Raw genomic sequence first — 21,890 nt, 5'->3', positions numbered from 1 at the left:
CCAAAAGCCGGACCTGTCCGGGAAAATCCGGACGTATGGTAACCCTAGTTAAATGTCTTAAGGAGCTACTTGTAATGAGTCATTTCTGAGCCTGATGAGCCTGAGCCTCATACATGTTCCTGATCCTGATTACCTGAGGGTTCCATGTCAATCAACCAGGGCTAAGCCAATCCACAGCCAAAGGTCTAACCAGATGACCCCAACACTGGGGATATAAGCAATCAATGAGAGCAGTTACTCCTGTCTGCTCAATGTTGCTACGTTGCTGGGAGTATCCCCCACCACTTGGTGGTTCTGACAGACTGCTCTTGTTCCTGCTCCTGTTCCAGCCTGTGTCCGCTCCTGCTCCTGTTCCACCACCAGCCTGTACCTACTCCTGCTCCTGCCTTGCTTGTGCTCTCACCCCTGGCTGCCTGATCACTACTGCTTTGACCATTAGACCTGACTGCCACTGCTTCAACCACTCGGCCTGACCATTCACTTCTGAGTTTCTGATAGTTTGAGCAGTCTGCCCAGCTCCAGCAGCTGGGATGGAGACCCCTGGAATGTCCATCACTGAGATGACAGAGTTGGTCCCAGAGCTTTTGGGGTCAAGTTGCCCAGTTGCATCTGAAGAATGCTTCCCTCTGTTCACAGATCTCAGCAGCCATGGTAACCCCAGTCCTGCTAGCCATGCTGACTTTAAAACACGGCCTGAAGGTTCCATAGCAAGAAAGATTTGATGGGAACCACCAGAAAGTCTGTTGTGTTCATAACCACTGCCGCCTTTTGTTCCTGAAGAGTCCTGCGATGTATCCTGATGGTTGGGCCAAGATGGGACTTATTATCAGTTTATTGATCAATGAATCACTGGATTGGGCCTTCCTGCTCCTGGAATGGCCACCCCAATCCTCAGTAACTTTGACAAGTTTATCCATGCCTTCTCCATACTATTTGATGATCAGAATCACTCCTATACCACCGAAGCTGCCCTAGCATTTCTCCATTAGGACTATTGGTCCATCTTGGCCTGTGCTGCCCATTTTCAGTGTCTGATTGTCAATACAGAGTGGAAAGAGGTGGCACAGTTATACCATTTCTGCCAGGGTCTGAATGACAATGTGAAAGATGTACTGGCAGAGTTTGAACCTCCCGCTAGTTTGCACTTGTCTATAGAACTGTGCCTCCGAACTGACAGTTGTTTGTTCAAACGTCACCAAGAAAAGAAGAAGTCATACCCATGACTCCTGTTTCAGTCCAGCCATTGCCTCAAGCTGTCCCAGAGCCAGACCCTATGCAGATTTATTTGACGCAAAGACTCCTCACAGATCAGGAGAAGGAGTATCAGTGGCAGAATAGTCTTTGCCACTATTGTGGGGGGCAGGGCCACTTTGCCACTGAGTGCCCCCTTAAATCCAGACCTCCAGCATACACAAATATGGTTGTGTCCAGTCCCATTAGATGGTTTATAGCTGGACATAACCTCAGAGTCGAGTCTTCAACCAGGTCTGCTCTTCTGCCCATATGCATCTTGGCAGCCACGAACTGTCATCCTCTGCACCCACAGTTCTTTCTCAATCTCTGGGTCCCAGCTACAACTAAGGTGAATTGCACCCAGCTTGTGCTAGTGAATCCTGGTGCCTTTAGCAATTTCATGTATCCTGGATTCTCTAAGACTAATCAACTGCTGGTACAAAGAAAGCCCAACCCAGATCTAGTGGAAACAATTGACAGTAGCATGTTTTGTCCTCTGGTCCAGTTACCCAAGAAAACGCCCGCGCCGCGGCCACTCGGAGTCTCCCCCTCCCTCCCAGGCTCTCAAACCTGGGAGGGAGGGGGCGATCCCGAGGGGCCGCGGCGCGCGAAACAGTTGTTTCGCGCGCCGCTGCTCCCCCTCCCTTCCAGGCTTGAGAGCCTGGGAGGGAGGGGGAGACTCCAAGAGGCTGCAGCACGGGCGCCGCTTCTCCCCCCCCCTCCCTCCTAGGCTTGAGAGCCTGGGGGGAGGAGGCAGGGCTGGGGATTTGGGGAAGGGGCGGAGTTGAGGTGGGGCCGGGGGTGGGGTAATTAAAAAACGGGGGGGGGGGGCAAAATTGTTTTTGCTGTGGGCGGCAAAAATCCTAGAGCTGGCCCTGGGAGCTGGTCAGCCTGCATGAGGAGGATGAAATATCTATATAGCACTACAAAAGCTTGCATGGTGCTTTCCAGAAATAAAGTCACTATTCATGTCCCAAAGATCTTACAATGAACAGAGGAAATGACAACAGACAAAGAAGAACAAATGAAGGAATGGGGTGGGGGGGAAGTACCAACAAACAAGGTATGAAATGTTTTGAATGAGTGAACACATTTTTACACTGGAGAACAAGGCAAGGCAAAGGAGGAGAAATGGATAGCACTGAAGTGGAGGTCAGATAATTGAAAGAAATGTGTTTTTTAAAGGAAAGATTTGAAGGTTGAAGGGCTGATTCTCTGTTCTGCCCTGTCCCCCTTTACACTTCTCGGGTGGCATTAAGGGAGCAGAAACTGGCATAAGAGGGTTGCCTGGCTTGAGTAGACCTGCTAGAATATCTCTGTGCTGGTACCTCCACAAGCCAAGTGTGTGTTGGGGGTGTGGAGTGGGGCATGCTGGGGACTGACTGGAGCATGTTGTTCTCAGGCTATTTACAGACAACACACAGACTGTCAGGCCATTGCAATTGCAGTAAGCGTGTAAGTGAGAGGTCAGCGCCTTTGCAATGAAAGGGAATTATATAGTTGTATTCATTCTGGACAAATCTCTTCCAGTATTATCTCTCTTAGATAAGTTATTGTTGTCCTCTGGGTTTCCCAATGTACTTTTGTCTTCTTTCTGCCCATCTTTTGGACTGTAACCTACTTAAGGAAGGGACTGTCTCTCTATTTGTAAATGTTTGTAAACTGTTGAAACTTCACAAATAAAAAGTAATAACAAAAGTGAGGCAAGTTTTGTTTTAAAATAAAGTAGGCCCATCTTGAAATTAGTCTAAAAAAATTCAAACAGTTATTCCTATCTTATTTTTTCACTTGTTAAGGGCTGACAACATGTTCGGCACTACACAAGATACATAATATAAAAAATCTCTCCCCTGAAGAACTTACAATCTGTCGTAGGATCAAAATTTAACACAATGCTGTGGGGAGTGGAGAGCCAAAGGTAATGTTCTCTGAATGAGAACTTATACACTGTGTTTATGCTAAGCACAAATATTTGTCCCATAAAAAAATCAGATTTATGTAGGAATGCTGATTGGAGCTTATATAGTGTTGCATAAAAGGCTCTAACAGCAATTAATAAAAGATAATGTAAAATTGAAGATTAAAAAAAAATCCCTAACAAAATGAGGTAGCTCTCAATAATAAGTGTTTCTGTTATTTAAAAATAGGGAGCTTTATTTAAAAATGAATAACTGATTGTCTATAGGGACAAATGACACTTGGTGGAATTGAAGTACATCACCAGTTGCCAGGCAACTACTGTAAACAGCTTGGGGGTGGGCCTTTGAGATCCAAAGAAACTGAGATTTAGCATGCAAGGAATAGCTGATTGTGCCTGTTTGTACAAGACCAAGACTGTAGGAGCCATTCTATAAGGTAAATACAAAGTCTTTCCTGCCTTTCTAGGTGGTGATTTTTGTTTTTTGCTAGCTTCAGTAGAGTTCATATAGAATATCAGTGGAATCAGACAGCATATGAGTCAAACAGCAAGTGCTGACTGATAGGGAAATAAATCAGGTGGGGTATGATGGTTCGTGGAATTGGTTATGCACTGAGTGTTTCATCTCAATGTTTCTGGTTCGAATCCCACTGAGAGTAGTAGTGAACAAAAGTTGTTGTTACCACTGGGTGGATGAAGTGGACTGTATGAAATTAATTTGAAGGACAGAGATCCTATTGGACAACTGTCTGTTACAAAACCACCTTTCTAAATGGAAGCATAGGCAGAAAGGCTGACGGAGTGGGGATACTTAGCAGTCCCTTCAGGTTTGGGTGAGGCATCCTGATGGGGTGGGAAAGCTTCCATGACTCCCACCTGTTCTGTGGACAAAGGGAGCCCTTCATTTTCCAAGGCTATCAATTCAGCATCTTTGCAAGCAGGAACAACTCCCTATAAAAGGTCTAAAAAAGACAAAAGATATGTCTGTGTGACTCTTACAGCATGGAAGAGCAGTGTTGATTGAGGGGTGGGGTGGGAGGAAGGGCAATAAAATATGGTAGGACTGAATGAATAATGTAAATGGAACTAGTCTTTTTTATTCCTAGATGGGCACTTCTCTCTGTCAGGGCAGGATGATGTGGGAGTAGTATGAATTTCGTCTGCCTGTGCTCTGCCTGTGATGTGGAATGGCTGTATCAACGAGTAAAGAGAACAAGTTAATGGGAAAGAGTGGATCTTTGCTTATTTTCTTTTTCTCTCTCTAATTCTTTGTTCCATTCTCCATTCCTTTTCTCCTTTGTCCTTCCTTTATCATTCACAGAAATGTAGGCTCCAGTTCAACAAAGCACTTAAGCACATGCTTAAGTCCATTTTCAGTGGAGTTTAAGCATGTATTTAATTGCTTTGCTGAACCTGGCAAAGGAGTTAATTGTACCAGATCTGTCAGCACTGTTGCTGACCTGCTGCCCTATTCCCATGCCAAATCAGCTTCATACCAGCTGGTGCTAGGGAAGTGTGTCTTCTAGAAATGCAAACTGAATGCATCTTCAGTGTTAAAAGATGCTTCCACTGGCAATAGGGGAAGTTGCTACGGTGGAGCTCCCCTTTCCTGCATGATGGAATGGGATAAACTGGGGTGGCCTTCTTCTTTGTAACATTCATTATTTTGATGGACTCCAGCAATGCCTTGGAGAACTATGAGATGCTGATGTATTAACATAGCTCTTCAAACTGATCTTTATGTTTTAAAGTGTTTTGTCAGCATCAGCACTGAGGCGTTTCACCGGTGCTGGCAGGATGAAAATATCAGCCTTTTACAAGAGCAATAATCCATTCCCTCTTAATGCTGAACTGAGGGTCACAGTCTCTGAGGACAGTGATGACCCAGCTGGGCGCTTGGTGTTGCGCAGCGGCTCTACTGCGAGCTCTCAGACTACAAAGGCCTCCACGCCCTTGCAAGACTTTTGCCTTTCCAAGCAGCACTATAGGCTCTACCAGAAAAAGTACTTCTTGAAGATAGCCACAGACCTGAGGTTCTCCAAGGAAGTTGTGAAGCACAGAGGACTGCAAAGCCTGCCCTATAAAGAGTGTGATTTCAAGGATCTCTACAGTACTTCTGACATCATCCAAAAGCCAAAAAGGAAAGAACCCACGGCTAAGAAAGTAGGGCAACAACCATTCAAGCTTTGCCCTCTGAAGCAACCACCTTGCCATATGAAATTGGATTTTTCCCCACCTAAGGACACCAGGATTAAAGGCCCCATGGAAAAGAGACTGCAGAGCGCCAAACTGGACAGCTCACTCAGAGAGTCATCTCTGCCGCCTATTACTCCTTCTCTTCCTTGTGAATCTCCTGCCTCACAGACATTCCTGACAGAATCCTATGAAATGTTATCATCCTCCATGACCAGAAGACAGGCAAAGAGAGTACCCATGGATAACATCCAAGAATCAAAGAGCGAGGCCCGGGGATGGGAGCAAATGCTATTGGAGAAGCTGAATAGGTCCACAGCTCAGTGGATTGTGAATCAGCAGACTGCCTGGGGTGGTTGGATTCAGAATGTCCATGGCTTCAAGAAACAAAAGTTTGACTGGAACAGAATCAGGGATGAACTCTCTTCTGAAAGCGAGTTGAGATTATTGGATTCAATTCAAGCAGAAGAAGATGCCGTGGAAGTCAGTCCCCAGAGCCATGTGGAGAAGAAACCAGAGACACTGCTTCCAGTTTATTACAGGTGAGAAGGACTCATTCAATAGGTGTAATAGTGCAGTACATGCAATTCCCTCTTTTGGCTTAGAACTGAGTGGCAAACACATTCCCAGTTCTGTAGAAAAATGTCAAAGTTTTGGAAAATGCTTTGAAAATCCCAAACCAAGAAATTCTTTGAGGAACTGGGAGTGCATTTTGTTTTGTTTCAGAAACACTGAAACAGGAATGTATTCGTGTTTCTGAAACACAGTATGTTCCCCAGGCTCCCTGGGAGCTGTGGCTTTGTGGCAACCTACCAAGTAAGCTGCTGAGGCGCCTGGTAGCTTGGTAGCCAAGGCTCCCAGGGCTTCCCAGCTCCTCAGTTGCCTGCCTGGTGGGCTGTCCAGGAGCCAGGAAGTCCTGAAAGCCCTGGGATTTCTGTCTGTCTGGCAGCCACCAGGCAGGCTGCCGCAGAACCAGGAACCCTAGAAGCCCGGCTGCCCCGCTGTCATCCAGTTAGCCTGCCCAGGAACCAGGGAGGCAGGCTAGCTGGGAGGAAACAAACAGGTTTCTGTGAAAGTTTCATAAAAATTGACACTTTCCCACAAAATGTTTTGTTTTCAATAAATTCGCATTTTTTTGACAGAAAAATGTTCCATTGGAAAATTCCCAGCTAGCTCTACTTAGTCTTTTCAAGGTGAGCTAATACCCACATCTTTTGTTGTCAGGCTAACATTACCCTTCCCTTTCTCCCATCTCCTTATCTTACTATTTATATTGCCATAGCTCCTAGGAGCCCCAGTCATGCACCAGGACCCCGTTGTGCTAGGCACTGCACAAACACAGAACATAAAGACGAGCCCTGTCCCAAAGAGCTTATAATCTAAATATAAGACAAGAGATAACAGATATAGACAGAGGTGTGTGTGAGGGGAGGCGGGGGGGAGACTGTGAGGAAACAATAAGACAATATTGGCCAGCATGATAGGCAGTGGTCTCAGCACACCAACAGCCTAACTGCGGGTAAGTTTTTTTTGTATGTATCGTGGCAAAGGAAAGTTTTGAGGAGGGTCTTGACAGATGGCAATGAGAGAGTTTTGCAGATGTTTATGGGGAGCTTCTCCCAGATGTGAGGGGCAGCATGGGAAAAAGCATGAAGGTGTTTGAAAATGTAATCAGTGGGCAGTGGAGGCTGGCTTCACAGGCCAATCGGAAGCAAGCCTCAACAGTTCAATAGCGAATAAGAGATGATAGAAGGGGTGGGATTGACTGTGAAGGGCTTTGAAAGTGAAGACAAGTAGCTTATGTTTGATTCAATAGAGAAGGGGGAGCCAGTGTAGGGATGCAAAGAGCGGGATGACGTGGTCAAAGTGACAGGCTAGGAAAATGATCTTTGCAGCAACATTCTGAATGGATATGAGCAGGGGAAGTTTTCATTTGTCCAGGCCAGAGAAGAGCATGTTGCAATAACTGAGATGCAAGACTTCTCATTTAATAGTGACTGCCAGCATAGTATTTTTCCTTATGTTGGGAGATGGAGGGTTAAAACATGGCTTCTTCTGATGCCATTATAAGTGCTACTGGATAGATCCTCAGACAAGGAATGGGGTCCCAGGTGAATCATATAACCTGGTTATTGCTCTGAGACATATAGTTCTAGCAGGTTTGGGTGGCTTACTGAGGACCAGGTCTGTTACAGATGCTGAGCTAGCCTCCTCCAAGAGGTGCTTTCAGCCTGGCTGGCAGTTCCATGCAGAGGTACTCTGCAGAGGGAAATGGGTTCACTGATTCTACCCACCCAGATGATGGTAAAGTGCTGTGATGGCAGATGGCCAAAATGGAGTGACGCAGATGATCTTGAAGTTGCTCCAGGGAACAGAAATGTTTAAAGTGATACTCTTAGTCTTTGAGACAGGATGGCCTTTCATCTGGTGTAGTGACAGTGCACACTCACAAGAAGCCATCCTGACCAGCAGTTTATGGTGGTCATTTTCCGCCCCGACATGCATAGGTATCCTGGTAAGGATTTAATTTAAAATCCGTCTTAAAGGGACCTCTTCGTTCCCCCCAGAGTGGCTAGCATGGCCTTACATTTGTGTATTTGATATGATGCCTATCACCTATCTGAGGATCTCCCAAAATTGTGAAGTGCACACAGAAGATAAATGTATCCACATCTCTCCTCCCAAGACATCAGGGACTTTTTTTTTCTTTGTTAGAAGGCAAGGAAGTGAGTGCAGGGAATGAGGTTGTGGAATGCGCATTAAACAGTGAGCAAAAAATATCAGATTGTTGCACACCAGCCAAACTGTGCTGAATGAAGCAGAGTGGAGTGAGCTGTAGCAAAAAAAAAGTGTTTGTGTAATGAAGCAGCATATCAAAATGAGATAGGTAATGACCAAGGTAATGTAAGCATTCCTGGAATGCCAAGTTCAGAGCTATTTGAATATTTTTAGAACAGCATACAATGGATATTAAATGCAATTTTTGATAAATACAGCAAAAGGGCATTCTTGCCCATACTCTCCCCTTTCCCCCTAATTACTCCTGCTATAAGCCAATGCTAGGCTAACAGCATGTTTCTTTTCTGTCAGGGTACCTGCTTACTGCCCGAGGGTGCTTTGGACAGATGACCCAGTTGGTACTAACAGTACAGCTCATATAATAGGAAAGAAGTGTCTTAGACCGGCATCATCTTTGAAGAACCGGGAACGGCTGAACTCCCGTGTTGGGAAATACTCCTACTCCACTAAGAACGCCTTTGAGCAGGAGCTCTACTTTGGTAATGTGAACCAAACATCCTACCAATTCCTATGCATGATTTTATGTGGTGGATAGATGATCTGGCCAGGCCCGGGTACACAAGAAGCAACCTGGAACCACAGGATTAGTGACTTTGAATCAAGTGTTATGAACTAAAAAATATGGCAACTGTTGTAAAAGCTGTAGGAGTTTCTTGATTTAACTATATTAACACTTTTAATCCCAAAGGACTAGTGCCTCATAATGACGTGCACTCTATGTGGGCCACAGCTTGAGCCCATCTGAAAAACTTGTTAGTGTAGAATGCGGCAGCCTGCTTGTTTGCTGCTGCACGCAGAGAGCTCTCTGCACCATGAGGGATCCTTGACTCTGGAACTCACTCGCTTCATTGGTCCTATAGATGACTTTTTTAGATACACTGAAAGGTCTGTCTATTTTCCTGGGCTTTTGGGGATGGGAGAAGGTGGAGGACAGAAAGTATTAAGAATCGGGATAATCTTATATTCCTTGATATTCTATCATTTGGCAATTGAGGCAGATTTGAATGGACAAGTTGTTTGTTTGGATGTTTGTTGTTCCTTGTGTGTATTTTAAATAATCGAACAAGTGCCTAGAGCTTGAGATAAGAAGTTGTTAAAGGGGCACCATCAATTTAACCAGACTTCTGTCCAAAATCGAAGATCACTATAACAAAAAGAGATTAAAGAAAATGTTTTCTCTCTTCAGTTTGTTCATGATGTGTATTTGGCAGCATTTTGTGAATAGTCCGATCCACGGTTTCCTATGGATGTTTAGTCAGTTTCCCCTGCAGCTTGTGTGGGTCTTTCACACAGCAACAGTGGGGAGAAAAGCATTTTAAAGAAACAAGAAAAATGTGATTGTAAAGCCAAAGAAATTGGCGAGGGCGGGGCACTGGGGCAGTCCCTGAAACTATTTTTAACTTGTTTTTTGGTGTTGATGGTGAGTCTTCCATTAAATAATTTTGCCATGTTCATGCTGGTATTGCTAACATATGAGCCCTGTGCTCTTATCTGTGTAGACCCTGTGAAGTTGTGATCTGCCCCTTCATTCACAGGAAAAGAGAATTCAGTGGGAAAAGACCTTCATCCATATTTAAAGGAGACAAAATAGTGGGTAGCTAGCCTACTAGTTGTGTGTTGCTGGAGAGAGATCTAGCTTCAGGAGTGACCCCCGGTCAATTGACCTCTGGGCTGGCTTTGTTGCAAAGTTGATATGCTGGTCATAGTTGTGAAATTAATTGCTGAAATGGACCCAACAGCTCCAAAGCCACAGCTACATTGTAACTGATTCCTACAATTCTCCCTAGGCTACATTGTGAGGCCCCTCCCAGCAGCAACAATAGCTGTTCCAGAGCATTCTCAGAGGTACTGGGAGAAATAATGGATTTATCCCTCTCTTTATATGTGTTTCTGATCTACAAAGCCTGACAGAGTATATAGACAGTGAAGCTCTCCAATTTAGTTATTTGTACCTGTGTACATTTAGGGACAGTCAAGATTGTCCATCAGGTAGCTGAGAGGGGAAAGGATCATTTCATCCTGGAGAATCACGATGAGTACCACAAACACCTCCAGCAGCACTTCCCGAGACCTCCAGAGCACTGGAGTTTCAAGCCACAGAAAGGGGCAGGTAAGAGACCTGTGCCAGCCTGGGGGACACTGAATAGAGAACTGCTTCTTAACCAGTAGACCATGACTCTCAAAGGAGATAGTTTAGGGGAAATCACTCCCGTTTCTTGTCTCTGGCTTTCCATTGAAGTAGACTTGCATGGTTACTTGCAACTGAGTCCTCCTAAGCAGTACCATGTAAAGCAATGTGGTGATTTTGTGGTATAGTCTTTGAAGTGCCAGACGAGCTAGTGCGAAGGATTCTAGGGTACATTTGAGCAGTATTAGTTGAGAGGAGCTGAATGTGGGATCAAGGTATGAAAAAGGATGAGTACTCCTGCTGTAGGTTAGACTTCTCAACTCCATTTGATTTTTTGAGGAACCTCCACAGGCAGGGCCGGCTCCAGGCACCAAGCACCCAAGCTGGTGCTTGGGGCGGCACCTGGAGGGGGGCGGCGCGGCGCTCTGGCTGCCGGGGGGAGAGCCGAGCCGAGCCCCAGCCGGGGCTCGCCGTCCTCTCGCCGCCCTGCCCCCGGCGCTCTGGCCGCCGGGGGGGAGACCGGAGCCGCCGCCGGGGCTTGCCGCCCCCCCCAGGGGCTCCGGCCGCCCTCCCCGGCAAAAAAGCCAGAGCCGGCCCTGTCCACAGGTCAAATATAGATTCCCGAGGTGACAGTCTTTTGAGCAGAGAATTTGGCTTTCTGTAGCCAGAGTCTGTTGAAGTGGAGGGTTCCTTTCAGCAAGAGTTTTTTACTCATCCACTCTTTTACAGCAAGACCCCTGTCCCTGTATCAAGTCCTGTAATAATATATTATCGTGTAATTGAAAATTGTATGCATACCCACAAAGGGGCAGTATTAAGGTTACATAGACACTTCCTAACTTTTGAGTGCTTAAGTTTGCAACCTTAATAATGTTCTTTTAATGTAATAATAAAAAGCATGGAGGAGGAACCCACAATAAATTATATTATGTGCAACTGTAAAGACCCCCCCACAAGAGTCATCAGCAGACTTTGGACCCTAGGACCTTTAGATTCACAGCACAGATCTCTACAATTGAAGCTAAAGGAATAATTCCTTAGCTGGAAGCAGCAGTAGACTGTTATCCTCCATGAAATAGCTACTTGAGGAGGATATTTAAGCACAGGAAAGAATGGGTTATATATGCAGGAGTAGCTCCCTGTTACAGCCAACATATCCAAGTACATAGATTTGGCAGATTCTTTCAGAGAGGCAGTGCAACTAAGTGGATGTGACTTGGATCTGTATATTAGCGACCTGGGTTCCGTTCCTTCCCTGCTCTGTGACCTTTTGCAATCTTTCACATTCCCTCTGTAAAATGAAAAGGGACTGATACAGACTTCTCCGTTACAGTAGAGGTATGAGGCCATACTCAATAAAAACTCAAGTTTGAAAAATTATTAACGTCAGTCAGTAGAAGAGGTGGATCTAGAACTTATGGTTTTCTGGACAGTTCAGTGTATCCTCTGCTATGCCAAAGAATATTTCAAGGGGGACAAGTGGTAAGAGGAGAAGAAGGAGGGTCAGGTTTTTTTTTTCTGTCTTATTTGGAGGAAGATAGTGTTTTGAGACCCCTCCAGAATGATGCAGGAGGCTCATTGGAGCCTGGAAGCACATGTAGTGCAATTGGAATGTTCATAAAATTAAGGACAAGTCTTGAACAAGTTCTACTAAACATATACAACTGGCAATTTTCAGGGGCTTGTAACTTGGCCAAATATGGACAAGCTTTCATGGGGACAGAGGAAACACCTCTCTAATCATATGAGTATCCCTTGCACTGCTTCAACTTGTGCTGTAGCTGTTCTATGAGTGTATGGAGGCTTCAGTCTTCCGAGCTATTGAACAAACCCTACATTCACCTTTTTTTTTTTTTTTTAGAAAAATGCCTTATCTACGTTTTTGGAAAACACACTGTTTGAGATATAAGTCTTAATTCTACTCAAAGGGGGCAGCTTCCAAGTCTTCATCCACCCTTAAATTCCCTGTGTTAAAGTATCCAGTGTCCTGCCTTTATATCTCTCCATCCACTTAGATTTTTGTCTCATCACCCTACCGATTTACTGAAGTAAACACAAGATCTCTCTCTTTCTCCCCCTCCCCCCTATTCTGTAAGGGATTTTTTTGTTTTTAAAATATTTAATGTCAGTGAGGCTAGTGAGAGAAGGCTAGGTACAAGAAGTGGATCATACAATTTATTTGAAAAGCACTGAGGTTTGTGGTCTTTCTTAGCTGATTGTTTTGGGCAAGGGATAAAGTGGGCTGGTGCTAATCTGTTTCTAATAATGTTGTCTGAGCAGTTCGGAGGCCTGTGAGGGGAGCCTTCCGTTGGATTGCTCTGCCTACCCTTGCTGATGACTTTGCACAAAAGGGTGAGGAGTCATCTCCTGCAAAGGCCAGGCGAGGGAGAAATGAGCACAAGGAACCTAAAGAAGTCCTGCCTCAGCATGTACATATCCTCAGAACTATGCTGGAACAATGGAAGAACGCCTGGAAGCTGAGTGAGTAGATGTGCTTATTGAAATTCCAGTCTTTCTAGTCTATAGTGGCTGAAGGTAGCCATTAGTCTGCTTGGTGGGTCATGCAAGAGGAACTGGCAGTCTCTAATCACCTTTTTTAAACTCTTTCCTATTCATAGGTCTTTAACAATAAATAATATCTTTAATTCCAAGAGGTCATGTAATCCAGTCCCCTCAGTGTAGGATTGTTCTCTCCTGTATAGTCTCCAATGCTTTGTCCAGTTCAAAATGAATCCAGAGGTGAAGCTTCCACCAATTCCCTTGGGAGACATTTTCACAGTTGGGGTAGATCTGTTAAAGATTCCAGTTCTTTGTTATCCGAACACATTTTCTTCTGTCTCCTTCCTTTCTATTGCTCAGCTCCCCGGTGGCAGAATGCAACTATTGAAGGCTTAATGAGGGCCCTTACAGATATACATGATGTCATTCGGGTCACAGCTCTAATAACCTGTGCCACTGCAGTGTTGGAGCGACCCAGACTAGACAGTGACAGTCAGGAGTCAGGTGAGAGAAGCCTAATTTGACATTCTTGACTTACACTGTTAATGTGAGGAATCAGATTGTTGTTATGAAATATAGTTTATGAATGAAAACAAGGGGAATGGCCTGACCCCTGAAGTTACTGAATATTATTGGAAGCTGTGTTATATGACATCACTGGCAGCCAATCAGAATGCTCCATTTGGGCCTAGTCTTTTAAAGTCATTTCATAAATGACATGTTTTAAGTACCCTAAATTCAAAGGGTTTGATTAATCTTATTTTCAAATATATGCAAATTCTGAACACGTCCCCTCGGCTCCAGATGTGATATCCTGCATATATAGAAGTATGAGAGGCGCATGGTCTCGTGCTTAATGCACATGGGTGGGAGTGAGGAGATAAGATTGCATCCCCAGGTTTGCCACAGACTTGTTGATGTGTCCTTGGGCAAATTACATGCCCTCTCTTTGTCTGTGTGTCTATCTGTAAAATGGGGATGAACATACTTTGCTACCGTTCCGTGGGTTGTGAAGCTTAATTCATTTTTGGTGTGAAATGCTTTGAGATCCTCGGGGGGGAGGGGTGTTTGAGAAAGGCAGAGTATTGGTACTGCAGTATATTTGTAAATCGAACATTTAGTCAAACATTCCATATGGCAAATGCATAGAAAATATGTTGCTGTTTCTGTATGGGTAATAGAGGGAGAGAGAGAAGCTGCTGTCTTATTCAGAGCTCATTATTTCCTGAGTTGTAGGACTACATGGCATTGGAAAGGCCCCAGTTATTCAGGATGTGCCTGTGGAACTACAGCCTTTGCTTAGAAAGACTCTGAGGGATGAGAATGCCCATGTGAGAATGGCAGCTGCCGTGTGCCACTATACCATAGGGATGTGGAACGATGAGGCACAAATGATCATGAAGGAAGCTCTGATACATGGTACGTGGCTTTACTGCTGCTTCCCTCTGTTGTTTACTTTTCTCCTACACCTTCATCAACTGAAAAATCCCTGCTTTGCAGCTACACACTTCAGCCTGAGAAGGCTAGATGCCACTCCCTCTAGAACCAGCCAGAGCCATTCAGTTTATTAGCAGAGTGGGTTACCGGAAAGCGAGGGAAGGGGGACTGTCCCAGTTTGGAGTGCACTGCCTCTGAACATTACATGCCCTGCCAGCCCCCAGGAGCCTGGTACTGGAATTGATAACCTCTGTAAGATAGTGTAATGTGCTAAACCACCAGTGCTTCCATGCACCCATTTCATGTCATTCTGATTCAAGACAGAAGGGAGGTGATCTGGTTGATCCTTGAAAGACATTCAATTCCTCCTGGGCTGGGGCTTCGCAGCTGTTCCGCTGTGCACAGCAATACTACATTACATTTTAGGCAGAAAGTGAAGAATACTGTGTCCAGCTGACACCCTGCAGAGATAGTTTGGAAAGAAGTTTGTGGCCCCAGCAACTAACTGCAGATATTTTGGGTGACTTTCCTATGAAGAGAAACAGGTGTCTGATATTTATTAGTTTTGCTCTAGGAAAAGAGGAAACTCCTTTTAAATTAAAACAACAAGGAGTCTGGTGGCACCTTAAAGACTAACAGATTTATTTGGGCATAAGTTTTCGTGGGTAAAAACCTCACTTCTTCAGATGCATGCTCCTTTTAAATTAGTTATCTCAGGAGTCTGGGTGCATGTCACATTTCAAAGGTAACATTGTGGTTAATGCTCTATCATTTCTAAGAGGCTTAGTTGAAGCAGTGGCACTCGCTTGGTGCCATTTTCTGGACTAATGTTTTATTAATAATTCTGTTGACCCAAGCATGAGTCACAGTTTGGAGCCTTGAGGGTGTTCCAGTTGGGAGTAGAAATTGATGATGGATTCTGGTGGTGGTTTTTTTTAATCTTGTTGTTATTTACTAGTAATGTACAAAGTCCTGCTTCTCCAAACACACGAGGAACCACAGGCGCCGGCTTCCTCTGAGCCCCGGGGTGCTCAACCCCCAACTTCGCCTCAGGCCCTGCCCCCACCCCATCCCACCTCTTCCTGGCCCCATCCTGCCCCAGGCCCCTTTTCCCACCCAGTTCTGCCCCCTCCCCCAAGTGTGCCCCGTCCCCGCTCCTCCCAGGGTCATACATTGTGCTTGTCCATGAGGTCTCTGTCTTTCCCAGTCTGTCTTGCTTCAGTTCATCTTGAGTCTCTCTCTGGTGTGCTCTGCTCAGCACCAGGAAGGAGTGTTTAATGACTACACTAGGGAATTGGTAGCCAGGATTTCCCATTTCTATTGCTGACTCTGCCAGTAACTTGTTCTGGGCCCTTGTACTCAATGATTAAGTTATGTGCCTCTGTTTACTCTTAAATAAAATGGGACTGATACTTACCAATCTCAGAGGGGTATTGTAGACTGTAGTTCATTAATGTTTGTAAAGCATTGGGAGATCTTATGATTAAAGATACTAGGTAAATGCAAAGAGCTGCTATGGATTGGGCTAAACCTTGTTATGGGTCAGGCATTGCTGCCGCCTTCCATTCAGAATAAATGTAAAGAAGCCATTGTAACTTGGTAACTGAAACAATAGCAGTAGCATCCAAAACACAGGCACATGGAAACACTAAGGAGAAGCTGAATCATGTAACCTAAGGGTCTTAAAATGCCAGGACTAGGCTTTGATTGGTGAAATTGTGTGTGTGCAGTCATTAAACACTCCTTCCTGGTGCTGAGCAGAGCAGTTAGGCATCTTCCCCGCTAAACATTAATGCTGCTTATCCCCTGACAGTGATGGAAAACTTATTGTATGGGCCTAACATGTAGACCTACTACTGGATTTATCATTTGCAACAGAATTTAGCAACAAGGATTCATTCAAGGTTGGTCCTGGTTAACCTTAGGAATCATGACATCACTGCTAGAAGGCTAGACTTACACTGTGTGGCATAATTCCCTTCTTCCCTCCCTCCTACTGTGAGTTTTTACATCAGAAACAGGGTCACAAAGAATCCCATACAATTCCCCCACACCACAACTTCTTGTAACCCCAGTAACACTTCCTGCCACCCAATAAGAGGCCTCATTTTATTGTACCTCATGGGGCATATCTCCCTTGGGAGCACATCAGAGTTGCTTAGTCAGCCTCATGGGGTCACTGTTGAGTGGCATAAGATATTTCCGCCCTCATGACTTGCTTGCCAACTCTGCAGGACCTGGGTGGTGAGAGCCTGGGGGCTTTGCCCAAACTTGGGGTATTGTACAACGCAGTATGGAACATTAGTGCTGGAGGGAGCAGGGGGTTTGAACTCTCAGTGCTTTGAGATGTACTAAAGAAAGTGGTATGGGAAGAGCATTGACATCATATATTCTGCTGTACAGTAACTTCCTCTCTCTTTCCCCTTGTTGGTAGGTAATTCTGAAGACAGCTGGGCAGCAGCACAGTGCCTAGCATTGGAGGGCATTGCCACTTTCCCTGTAGTAAAAAAGATCCTTTCCCAGATGTTTGATAAGAACGATGGCACCACAGAGGAGCAAGCGTGTCTTCTATTAACTCAGCTCAGCGAACGCTCGGTAGGTACCATTGCTGGGGAGGAGAGAAGCACCACAGAAAGAGAGGAAGGATCTGTGTGGCTGGGATCAGCCTTGCCTTCTGGCTCTGTCTCCCTGGGTGAAATTCACCCCATGCAGAGGGCCAGCACAACTTAACTCCTTATCCTGAACCTCTGCACAGGGGTGACTTTCACACTCTACAAGAAATGTTTGGGCAGAGTCTGTTCTGCTATGGTTTATTTCTTACTTTATTCAAAGCTCTATCTCAGGTCTTCTCAGGGTATGTCTACACTGCATGCTCCTTTCAGTGGTGTGTAGAATACATACACTGCATGCCCTCCCCAAGCGTGGGTATAAATAGCAGTGTAGATGGTGAGGCACTGTTTAGGCAAGTAAAGACATGCCTGAACCCTGTAAGTAAGTTCCCGGGTATGTACCCTACAGGGCTCTCTACTTGCCCAAGCAGTGCCTCCCCTGTCTACATTGCTATTTTTAGCAGTGTAGTGTCCTGCTGCCTCCCCACTTCTGGAGTCTTTCTCCACCCAGGGAGCTGTCAGAGCCTTTCCCTGCCACAGTGAAAGACTTTGGCAGCAGGAGAAGGCTCTGGCCAAGGGGAGGCAGTGGGGAGAGGCTCTGGCAGCTCCTCAGTGCTGAGCCTTTCCTTGCTACCTGCCTGCTGCTGGAGCCTTTCACTGACACGTGTAGCTACATACCGCAGTTTGGATGCAGCCTGCTTTTCACTGCGGCGTGCAGTTACACATACCTTACACACCGCTGCAAGAAGTGTGCAGTGTAGAACATAGCTTCAGGTTTCAGAGTAGCAGCTGTGTTAGTCTGTATCCGCAAAAAGAACAGGAGTACTTGTGGCACCTTAGAGACTAACAAATTTATTAGAGCATAAGCTTTCGTGGGCTACAGCCCACGAAAGCTTATGCTCTAATAAATTTGTTAGTCTCTAAGGTGCCACAAGTACTCCTGTTCTTTTTTTGAACATAGCCTCAGTCATTTGAGAGCAGGTGCAACTTGTCTCTTGGTTCTGCATTTAATGTAAATTATTATTGGATAGGAAAATATAGTAAAAAAATAAAATAAAAGTAAATTAAATTGAAAAACCAATTTTGCTATTTATCCATCTGTCATTCCCCACAGCAAGAGTTTCTGCTGCTTTCATTTCCCAGGCCCTAAAAGATACAAAGGTTCATCATTTCCTTCCCCCAACTGTCTGTGAGCCATGGCCATGATGCTTCCTTTACGATAAAAGAGATTCTAGCAGAGTTCTAACCATCTTTCATCACCCTCACTTTGGTCTTTCTAAAGAAGCCAAAATCCTCTTCTCATTTGTCGTGATGGTTTTATTGGGGGGGTTTATAAGGTGATTTTTCTATACAGTGTATCATAAAACCCTTCCCTCTTTAGCCAACCAAGAGTCAGTCAATAGTCTTAGGCAAAGTAGCATAAGGCAACATTTCTATAAAATACTGTGGGCAGCCCTTGATCTTTCTGGGTGAGCCTGAGCCTTCTCCACTAGCTCCTCCTTTGTGATCTAGATGCTATGCCAGTTCATACTGTGCTTGTTTTACCCTGCACTGTTTGTAAACAACTTACCCCTCTTCCAGAGCTTGGTTTACTCCCTCCTGGCAGCCAAACTGAACAGCTGTCAGTGGAAAGATCGGATTTTGGCTTGCAGAGCGCTGTCTCGTATCCGTGGGTATGTAAGCCAGGTAAGTCTTGCCTCAAGCTTCCTAGACATAAGTGACTTTCAAAGTCTGTTAGCATATTACAGCTGTTCAAAGTAGTTCCTCTCCTCCCCACCAACAAAATGTGCCTCCTGCTAGCAACCTGGCTAAGCCTTTCCCAAATTGTCCCTTCAAAAGCTGGAGAGGCTGCCTCCTATATCTGTGTAACACTGTCAATTTCTGTAGCAAATGCCTGTCTCCAAAGAGGCCCCAGACACTGGTGTTGCAGATCTTGTGCTGTGGAGATCAAGAACTCAGCCCTGGTCTACACTACGAGTTTAGGTCAAATTTAGCAGCGTTAGATTGATTTAACCCTGCACTCGTCCACACGACCAAGCCTGTTTTGTCGACTTAAAGGGCTCTTAAAATCGATTTCTGTACTCGTCCCCGGCGAGGGGTTTAGCTCTAAAATCGACCTCGCTGGATCGAATTTGGGGTAGTGTGGATGCAATTCGATGGTATTGGCCTCCGGGAGCTATCCCAGAGTGCTCCATTATGATCGCTCTGGACAGCACTCTCAACTCAGATGCACTGGCCAGGTAGACAGAAAAAGCCCCGGGAACTTCTGAATTTCATTTCCTGTTTGGCCAGCGTGGCGAGTTGATCAACACAGGTGACCATGGAGTCCCAGAATCGCAAAAGAGCTCCAGCATGGACTGAACGGGAGGTATTGGATCTGATCGCTGTATGGGGAGAAGAATCTGTGGAGGCAGAACTCCATTCCAAAAGATGAAATGCCAATATATTTGCCAAAATCTCCAAGAGCATGATGGACAGAGGCTACAACAGGGACACACAGCAGTGCTGCGTAAAAGTTAAGGAGCTGAGGCAAGCCTACCAAAAAACAAAGGATGCAAACGGTCGCTCCGGGTCAGAGCCCCATACATGCCAGTAGTATGTTGAGCTGCATGCAATTCTAGGGGTGGCCCCTACCACTACCTCACCACTGGAGTCTCACGCAATAGGGATGAGGATTTTGTGGATGAGGAAGATGAGGAGGAGGAGGAGGAGGAGGAAGAGGAGGTTGAGGATAGCGCACAACAGGCAAGCGGAGAATCCCTTCTCCTCGGCAGCCAGGAACTGTTCATCACCCTGGAGCTAATACCCTTCCAACCCGGGCTTCCGGACCATGAAGCCGGAGAAGGCACCTCTGGTGAGTGTACCTTTGTAAATATAATACAGGGTTTAAAAACAAGCGTGTTTAATGATTACACCTCTACCCCGATATAACGCGACCCGATATAACACGAATTCGGATATAACGGGGTAAAGCAGCGCTCTGGGGGGGCGGGGCTGCGCACTCCGGCGGATCAAAGCAAGTTCGATATAACGCAGTTTCACCTATAACGCAGTAAGATTTTTTGGCTCCCGAGGACAGCGTTATATCGGGGTAGAGGTGTAATTTACCACGCCAAGCCAGTAGCAAATAGTCTGGAATCATTGCAGAACAAAACATTACAGCGAATGGGCCCGGGCTTTGGTGGCATTCAAACAACATCGCCGCTGTTAGCCACGCGGTGGGGGGAGGCCCGTTCATGTTGAGCTGTTCGTTTTTGGCTGACAGGGATCTTCCCTGATACTAGCCATGCTGTGGGTGGGGAGGGTGAAGCGATCATCCCAGAGAATTGGGTCGGGGGGGAGGGGCTTGGATTGTGCTGCACATTCACCCTAAAACCGCAGCCCCTCCTTTTAAATGGCCAACCCAACAGGCTTTGCTTAGTATGGGAAAAGAGGGCGCTGCTGTTTGAAACCGTTCCCACATGTTATGAAGGTTGAAGAAGCCAAAACCCTTTGCCTTACCATGGCTGCCTGCAAGCCAAATTCTGTTGCCTAGCCGAGCGTACGTGATGTCTCACACCAAACCGGCAGGCACTCAATATAAGAGGCAAAATGTGACCTTGTACCAAAAGCACATGTGCTATATAAAGTGAATCGCTTGATTCAGTGTGAAATAGTCTTCCCTTTGTTCTCTAAAATGTATTTTTTTGAATACTACTCTCCCTTTTTTTCCTCCTGCAGCTGCAAATGTTTCTACACTCCCCGTATCATCTCCGTCCCAGAGGCTAGTGCAGATTAGAAGGCAAAAAAAAACGCACTCTCGACGACGTGTTCTCAGAGCTCATGCAGGCGTCCTGCATTGAAAGAGCTCAGCAGCATGCGTGGAGGCAAACAATGGCAGAGTCCAGGAAAGCGTTAAATGAATGTGATAAGAGGAGGGAGGAGCACGCTGAGAGGAGGCAGGATGCAATGCTGAGGGTAATGGGGGAGCAAACTGACATGCTCAGGCATCTGGTGGAGCTGCAGGAAAGGCAGCAGGAGCACAGACCACCGCTGCAGCCCCTGTATAACCGCCTGCCCTCCTCCCCAAGTTCCATATCCTCCTCACCCAGACGCCCAAGAATGCGGAGGGGAGGCTACGGGCACCCAGCCACTCCACCCCAGAGGATTGCCCAAGCAACAGAAGGCTGGCATTCAATAAGTTTTGAACTGTAGTGTGGCCTTGTCCTTCCCTCCTCCCCTCATCCACCACCCCACCCGGTGCTTCCCTCCTCACCTACCCCTCCCAGGCTACCTTGCGAGTTTTCCCCCTATTTGTGTGATGAATTAATAAAGAATGCATGATTTGAAAACAGTAATGACTTTATTGCCTCTGAAACCGGTGATCGAAGTGGGGAGGTCGGTTGGCTTACAGGGAAGTAGTCAACCAAGGGGGTGGGTTTTCATCAAGGAGAAACAAAGAGAACTGTCACACCGTAGCCTGGCCAGTCATGAAACTGGTTTTCAAAGCTTCTCTGATGCGCAGGGTGCCCAGCTGTGCTCTTCTAATCGCCCTGGTGTCTGGCTGCGCATAATCGGCCGCCAGACGGTTTGCCTCAACCTCCCACCCCACCATAAATGTCTCCCCCCTTGCTCTCACAGATATTGTGGAGCACACAGCAAGCAGTAATAACGATGGGAATATTGGTTTCGCTAAGGACTAACCGAGTCAGTAAACTGCTCCAGCGAGCTTTTAAACGTCCAAATGCACATTCTACCACCATTCTGCACTTGCTCAGCCTATAGTTGAACTGCTCCTTACTACTGTCCAGGGTGCCTGTGTATGGCTTCATGAGCCATGGCATTAAGGGGTAGGCTGGGTCCCCAAGGATAACTATAGGCATTTCAACATCCCCAATGGTAATTTTCTGGTCTGGGAAGTAAGTTCCTTCCTGCAGCTGTTCAAACAGACCAGAGTTCCTGAAGATGCGAGCATCATGCACCTTTCCTGGACATCCCACGTTGATGTTAGTGAAACGTCCCTTGTGATCCACCAGTGCTTGCAGCACCATTGAAAAGTACCCCTTGCGGTTTACGTACTGGCTGCCAAGGTGAT

The 21,890-nt window shown here is 46.0% G+C and overlaps 2 protein-coding genes across 2 annotated transcripts in view; one reads left to right on the top strand and one right to left on the bottom strand.

Moving 5' to 3' along the window:
* Nucleotides 1–146, bottom strand: part of LOC112104907 (acyl-coenzyme A thioesterase 1-like) — a 6,699-nt gene extending 6,553 nt beyond the window's left edge. Inside the window, 1 exon segment of the mRNA XM_029911409.1 lies at nt 134–146. Within this exon segment, the coding sequence (XP_029767269.1) occupies nt 134–146 (13 nt within the window).
* A 4,802-nt stretch (nt 147–4,948) lies between these two features.
* The window catches only part of HEATR4 (HEAT repeat containing 4), a 45,922-nt gene continuing 28,980 nt past the window's right edge, over nt 4,949–21,890 (top strand). Inside the window, exons 1-8 of the mRNA XM_024197521.1 lie at nt 4,949–5,886; nt 8,435–8,622; nt 10,110–10,253; nt 12,552–12,752; nt 13,131–13,274; nt 14,007–14,189; nt 16,642–16,802; nt 18,398–18,502. Coding sequence (XP_024053289.1) covers nt 4,949–5,886; nt 8,435–8,622; nt 10,110–10,253; nt 12,552–12,752; nt 13,131–13,274; nt 14,007–14,189; nt 16,642–16,802; nt 18,398–18,502 — 2,064 coding nt within the window. The remainder of the gene's footprint in view (nt 5,887–8,434; nt 8,623–10,109; nt 10,254–12,551; nt 12,753–13,130; nt 13,275–14,006; nt 14,190–16,641; nt 16,803–18,397; nt 18,503–21,890) is intronic.

Source organism: Terrapene carolina, unplaced genomic scaffold, assembly GCF_002925995.2.
Source record: "Terrapene carolina triunguis isolate 2854851 unplaced genomic scaffold, T_m_triunguis-2.0 Scaffold96, whole genome shotgun sequence".
Lineage (NCBI taxonomy): Eukaryota > Metazoa > Chordata > Testudines > Emydidae > Terrapene > Terrapene triunguis.
The sequence above is the reverse complement of the archived record's forward strand: the minus strand, read 5'-3'. Positions and strand labels throughout refer to the sequence as shown.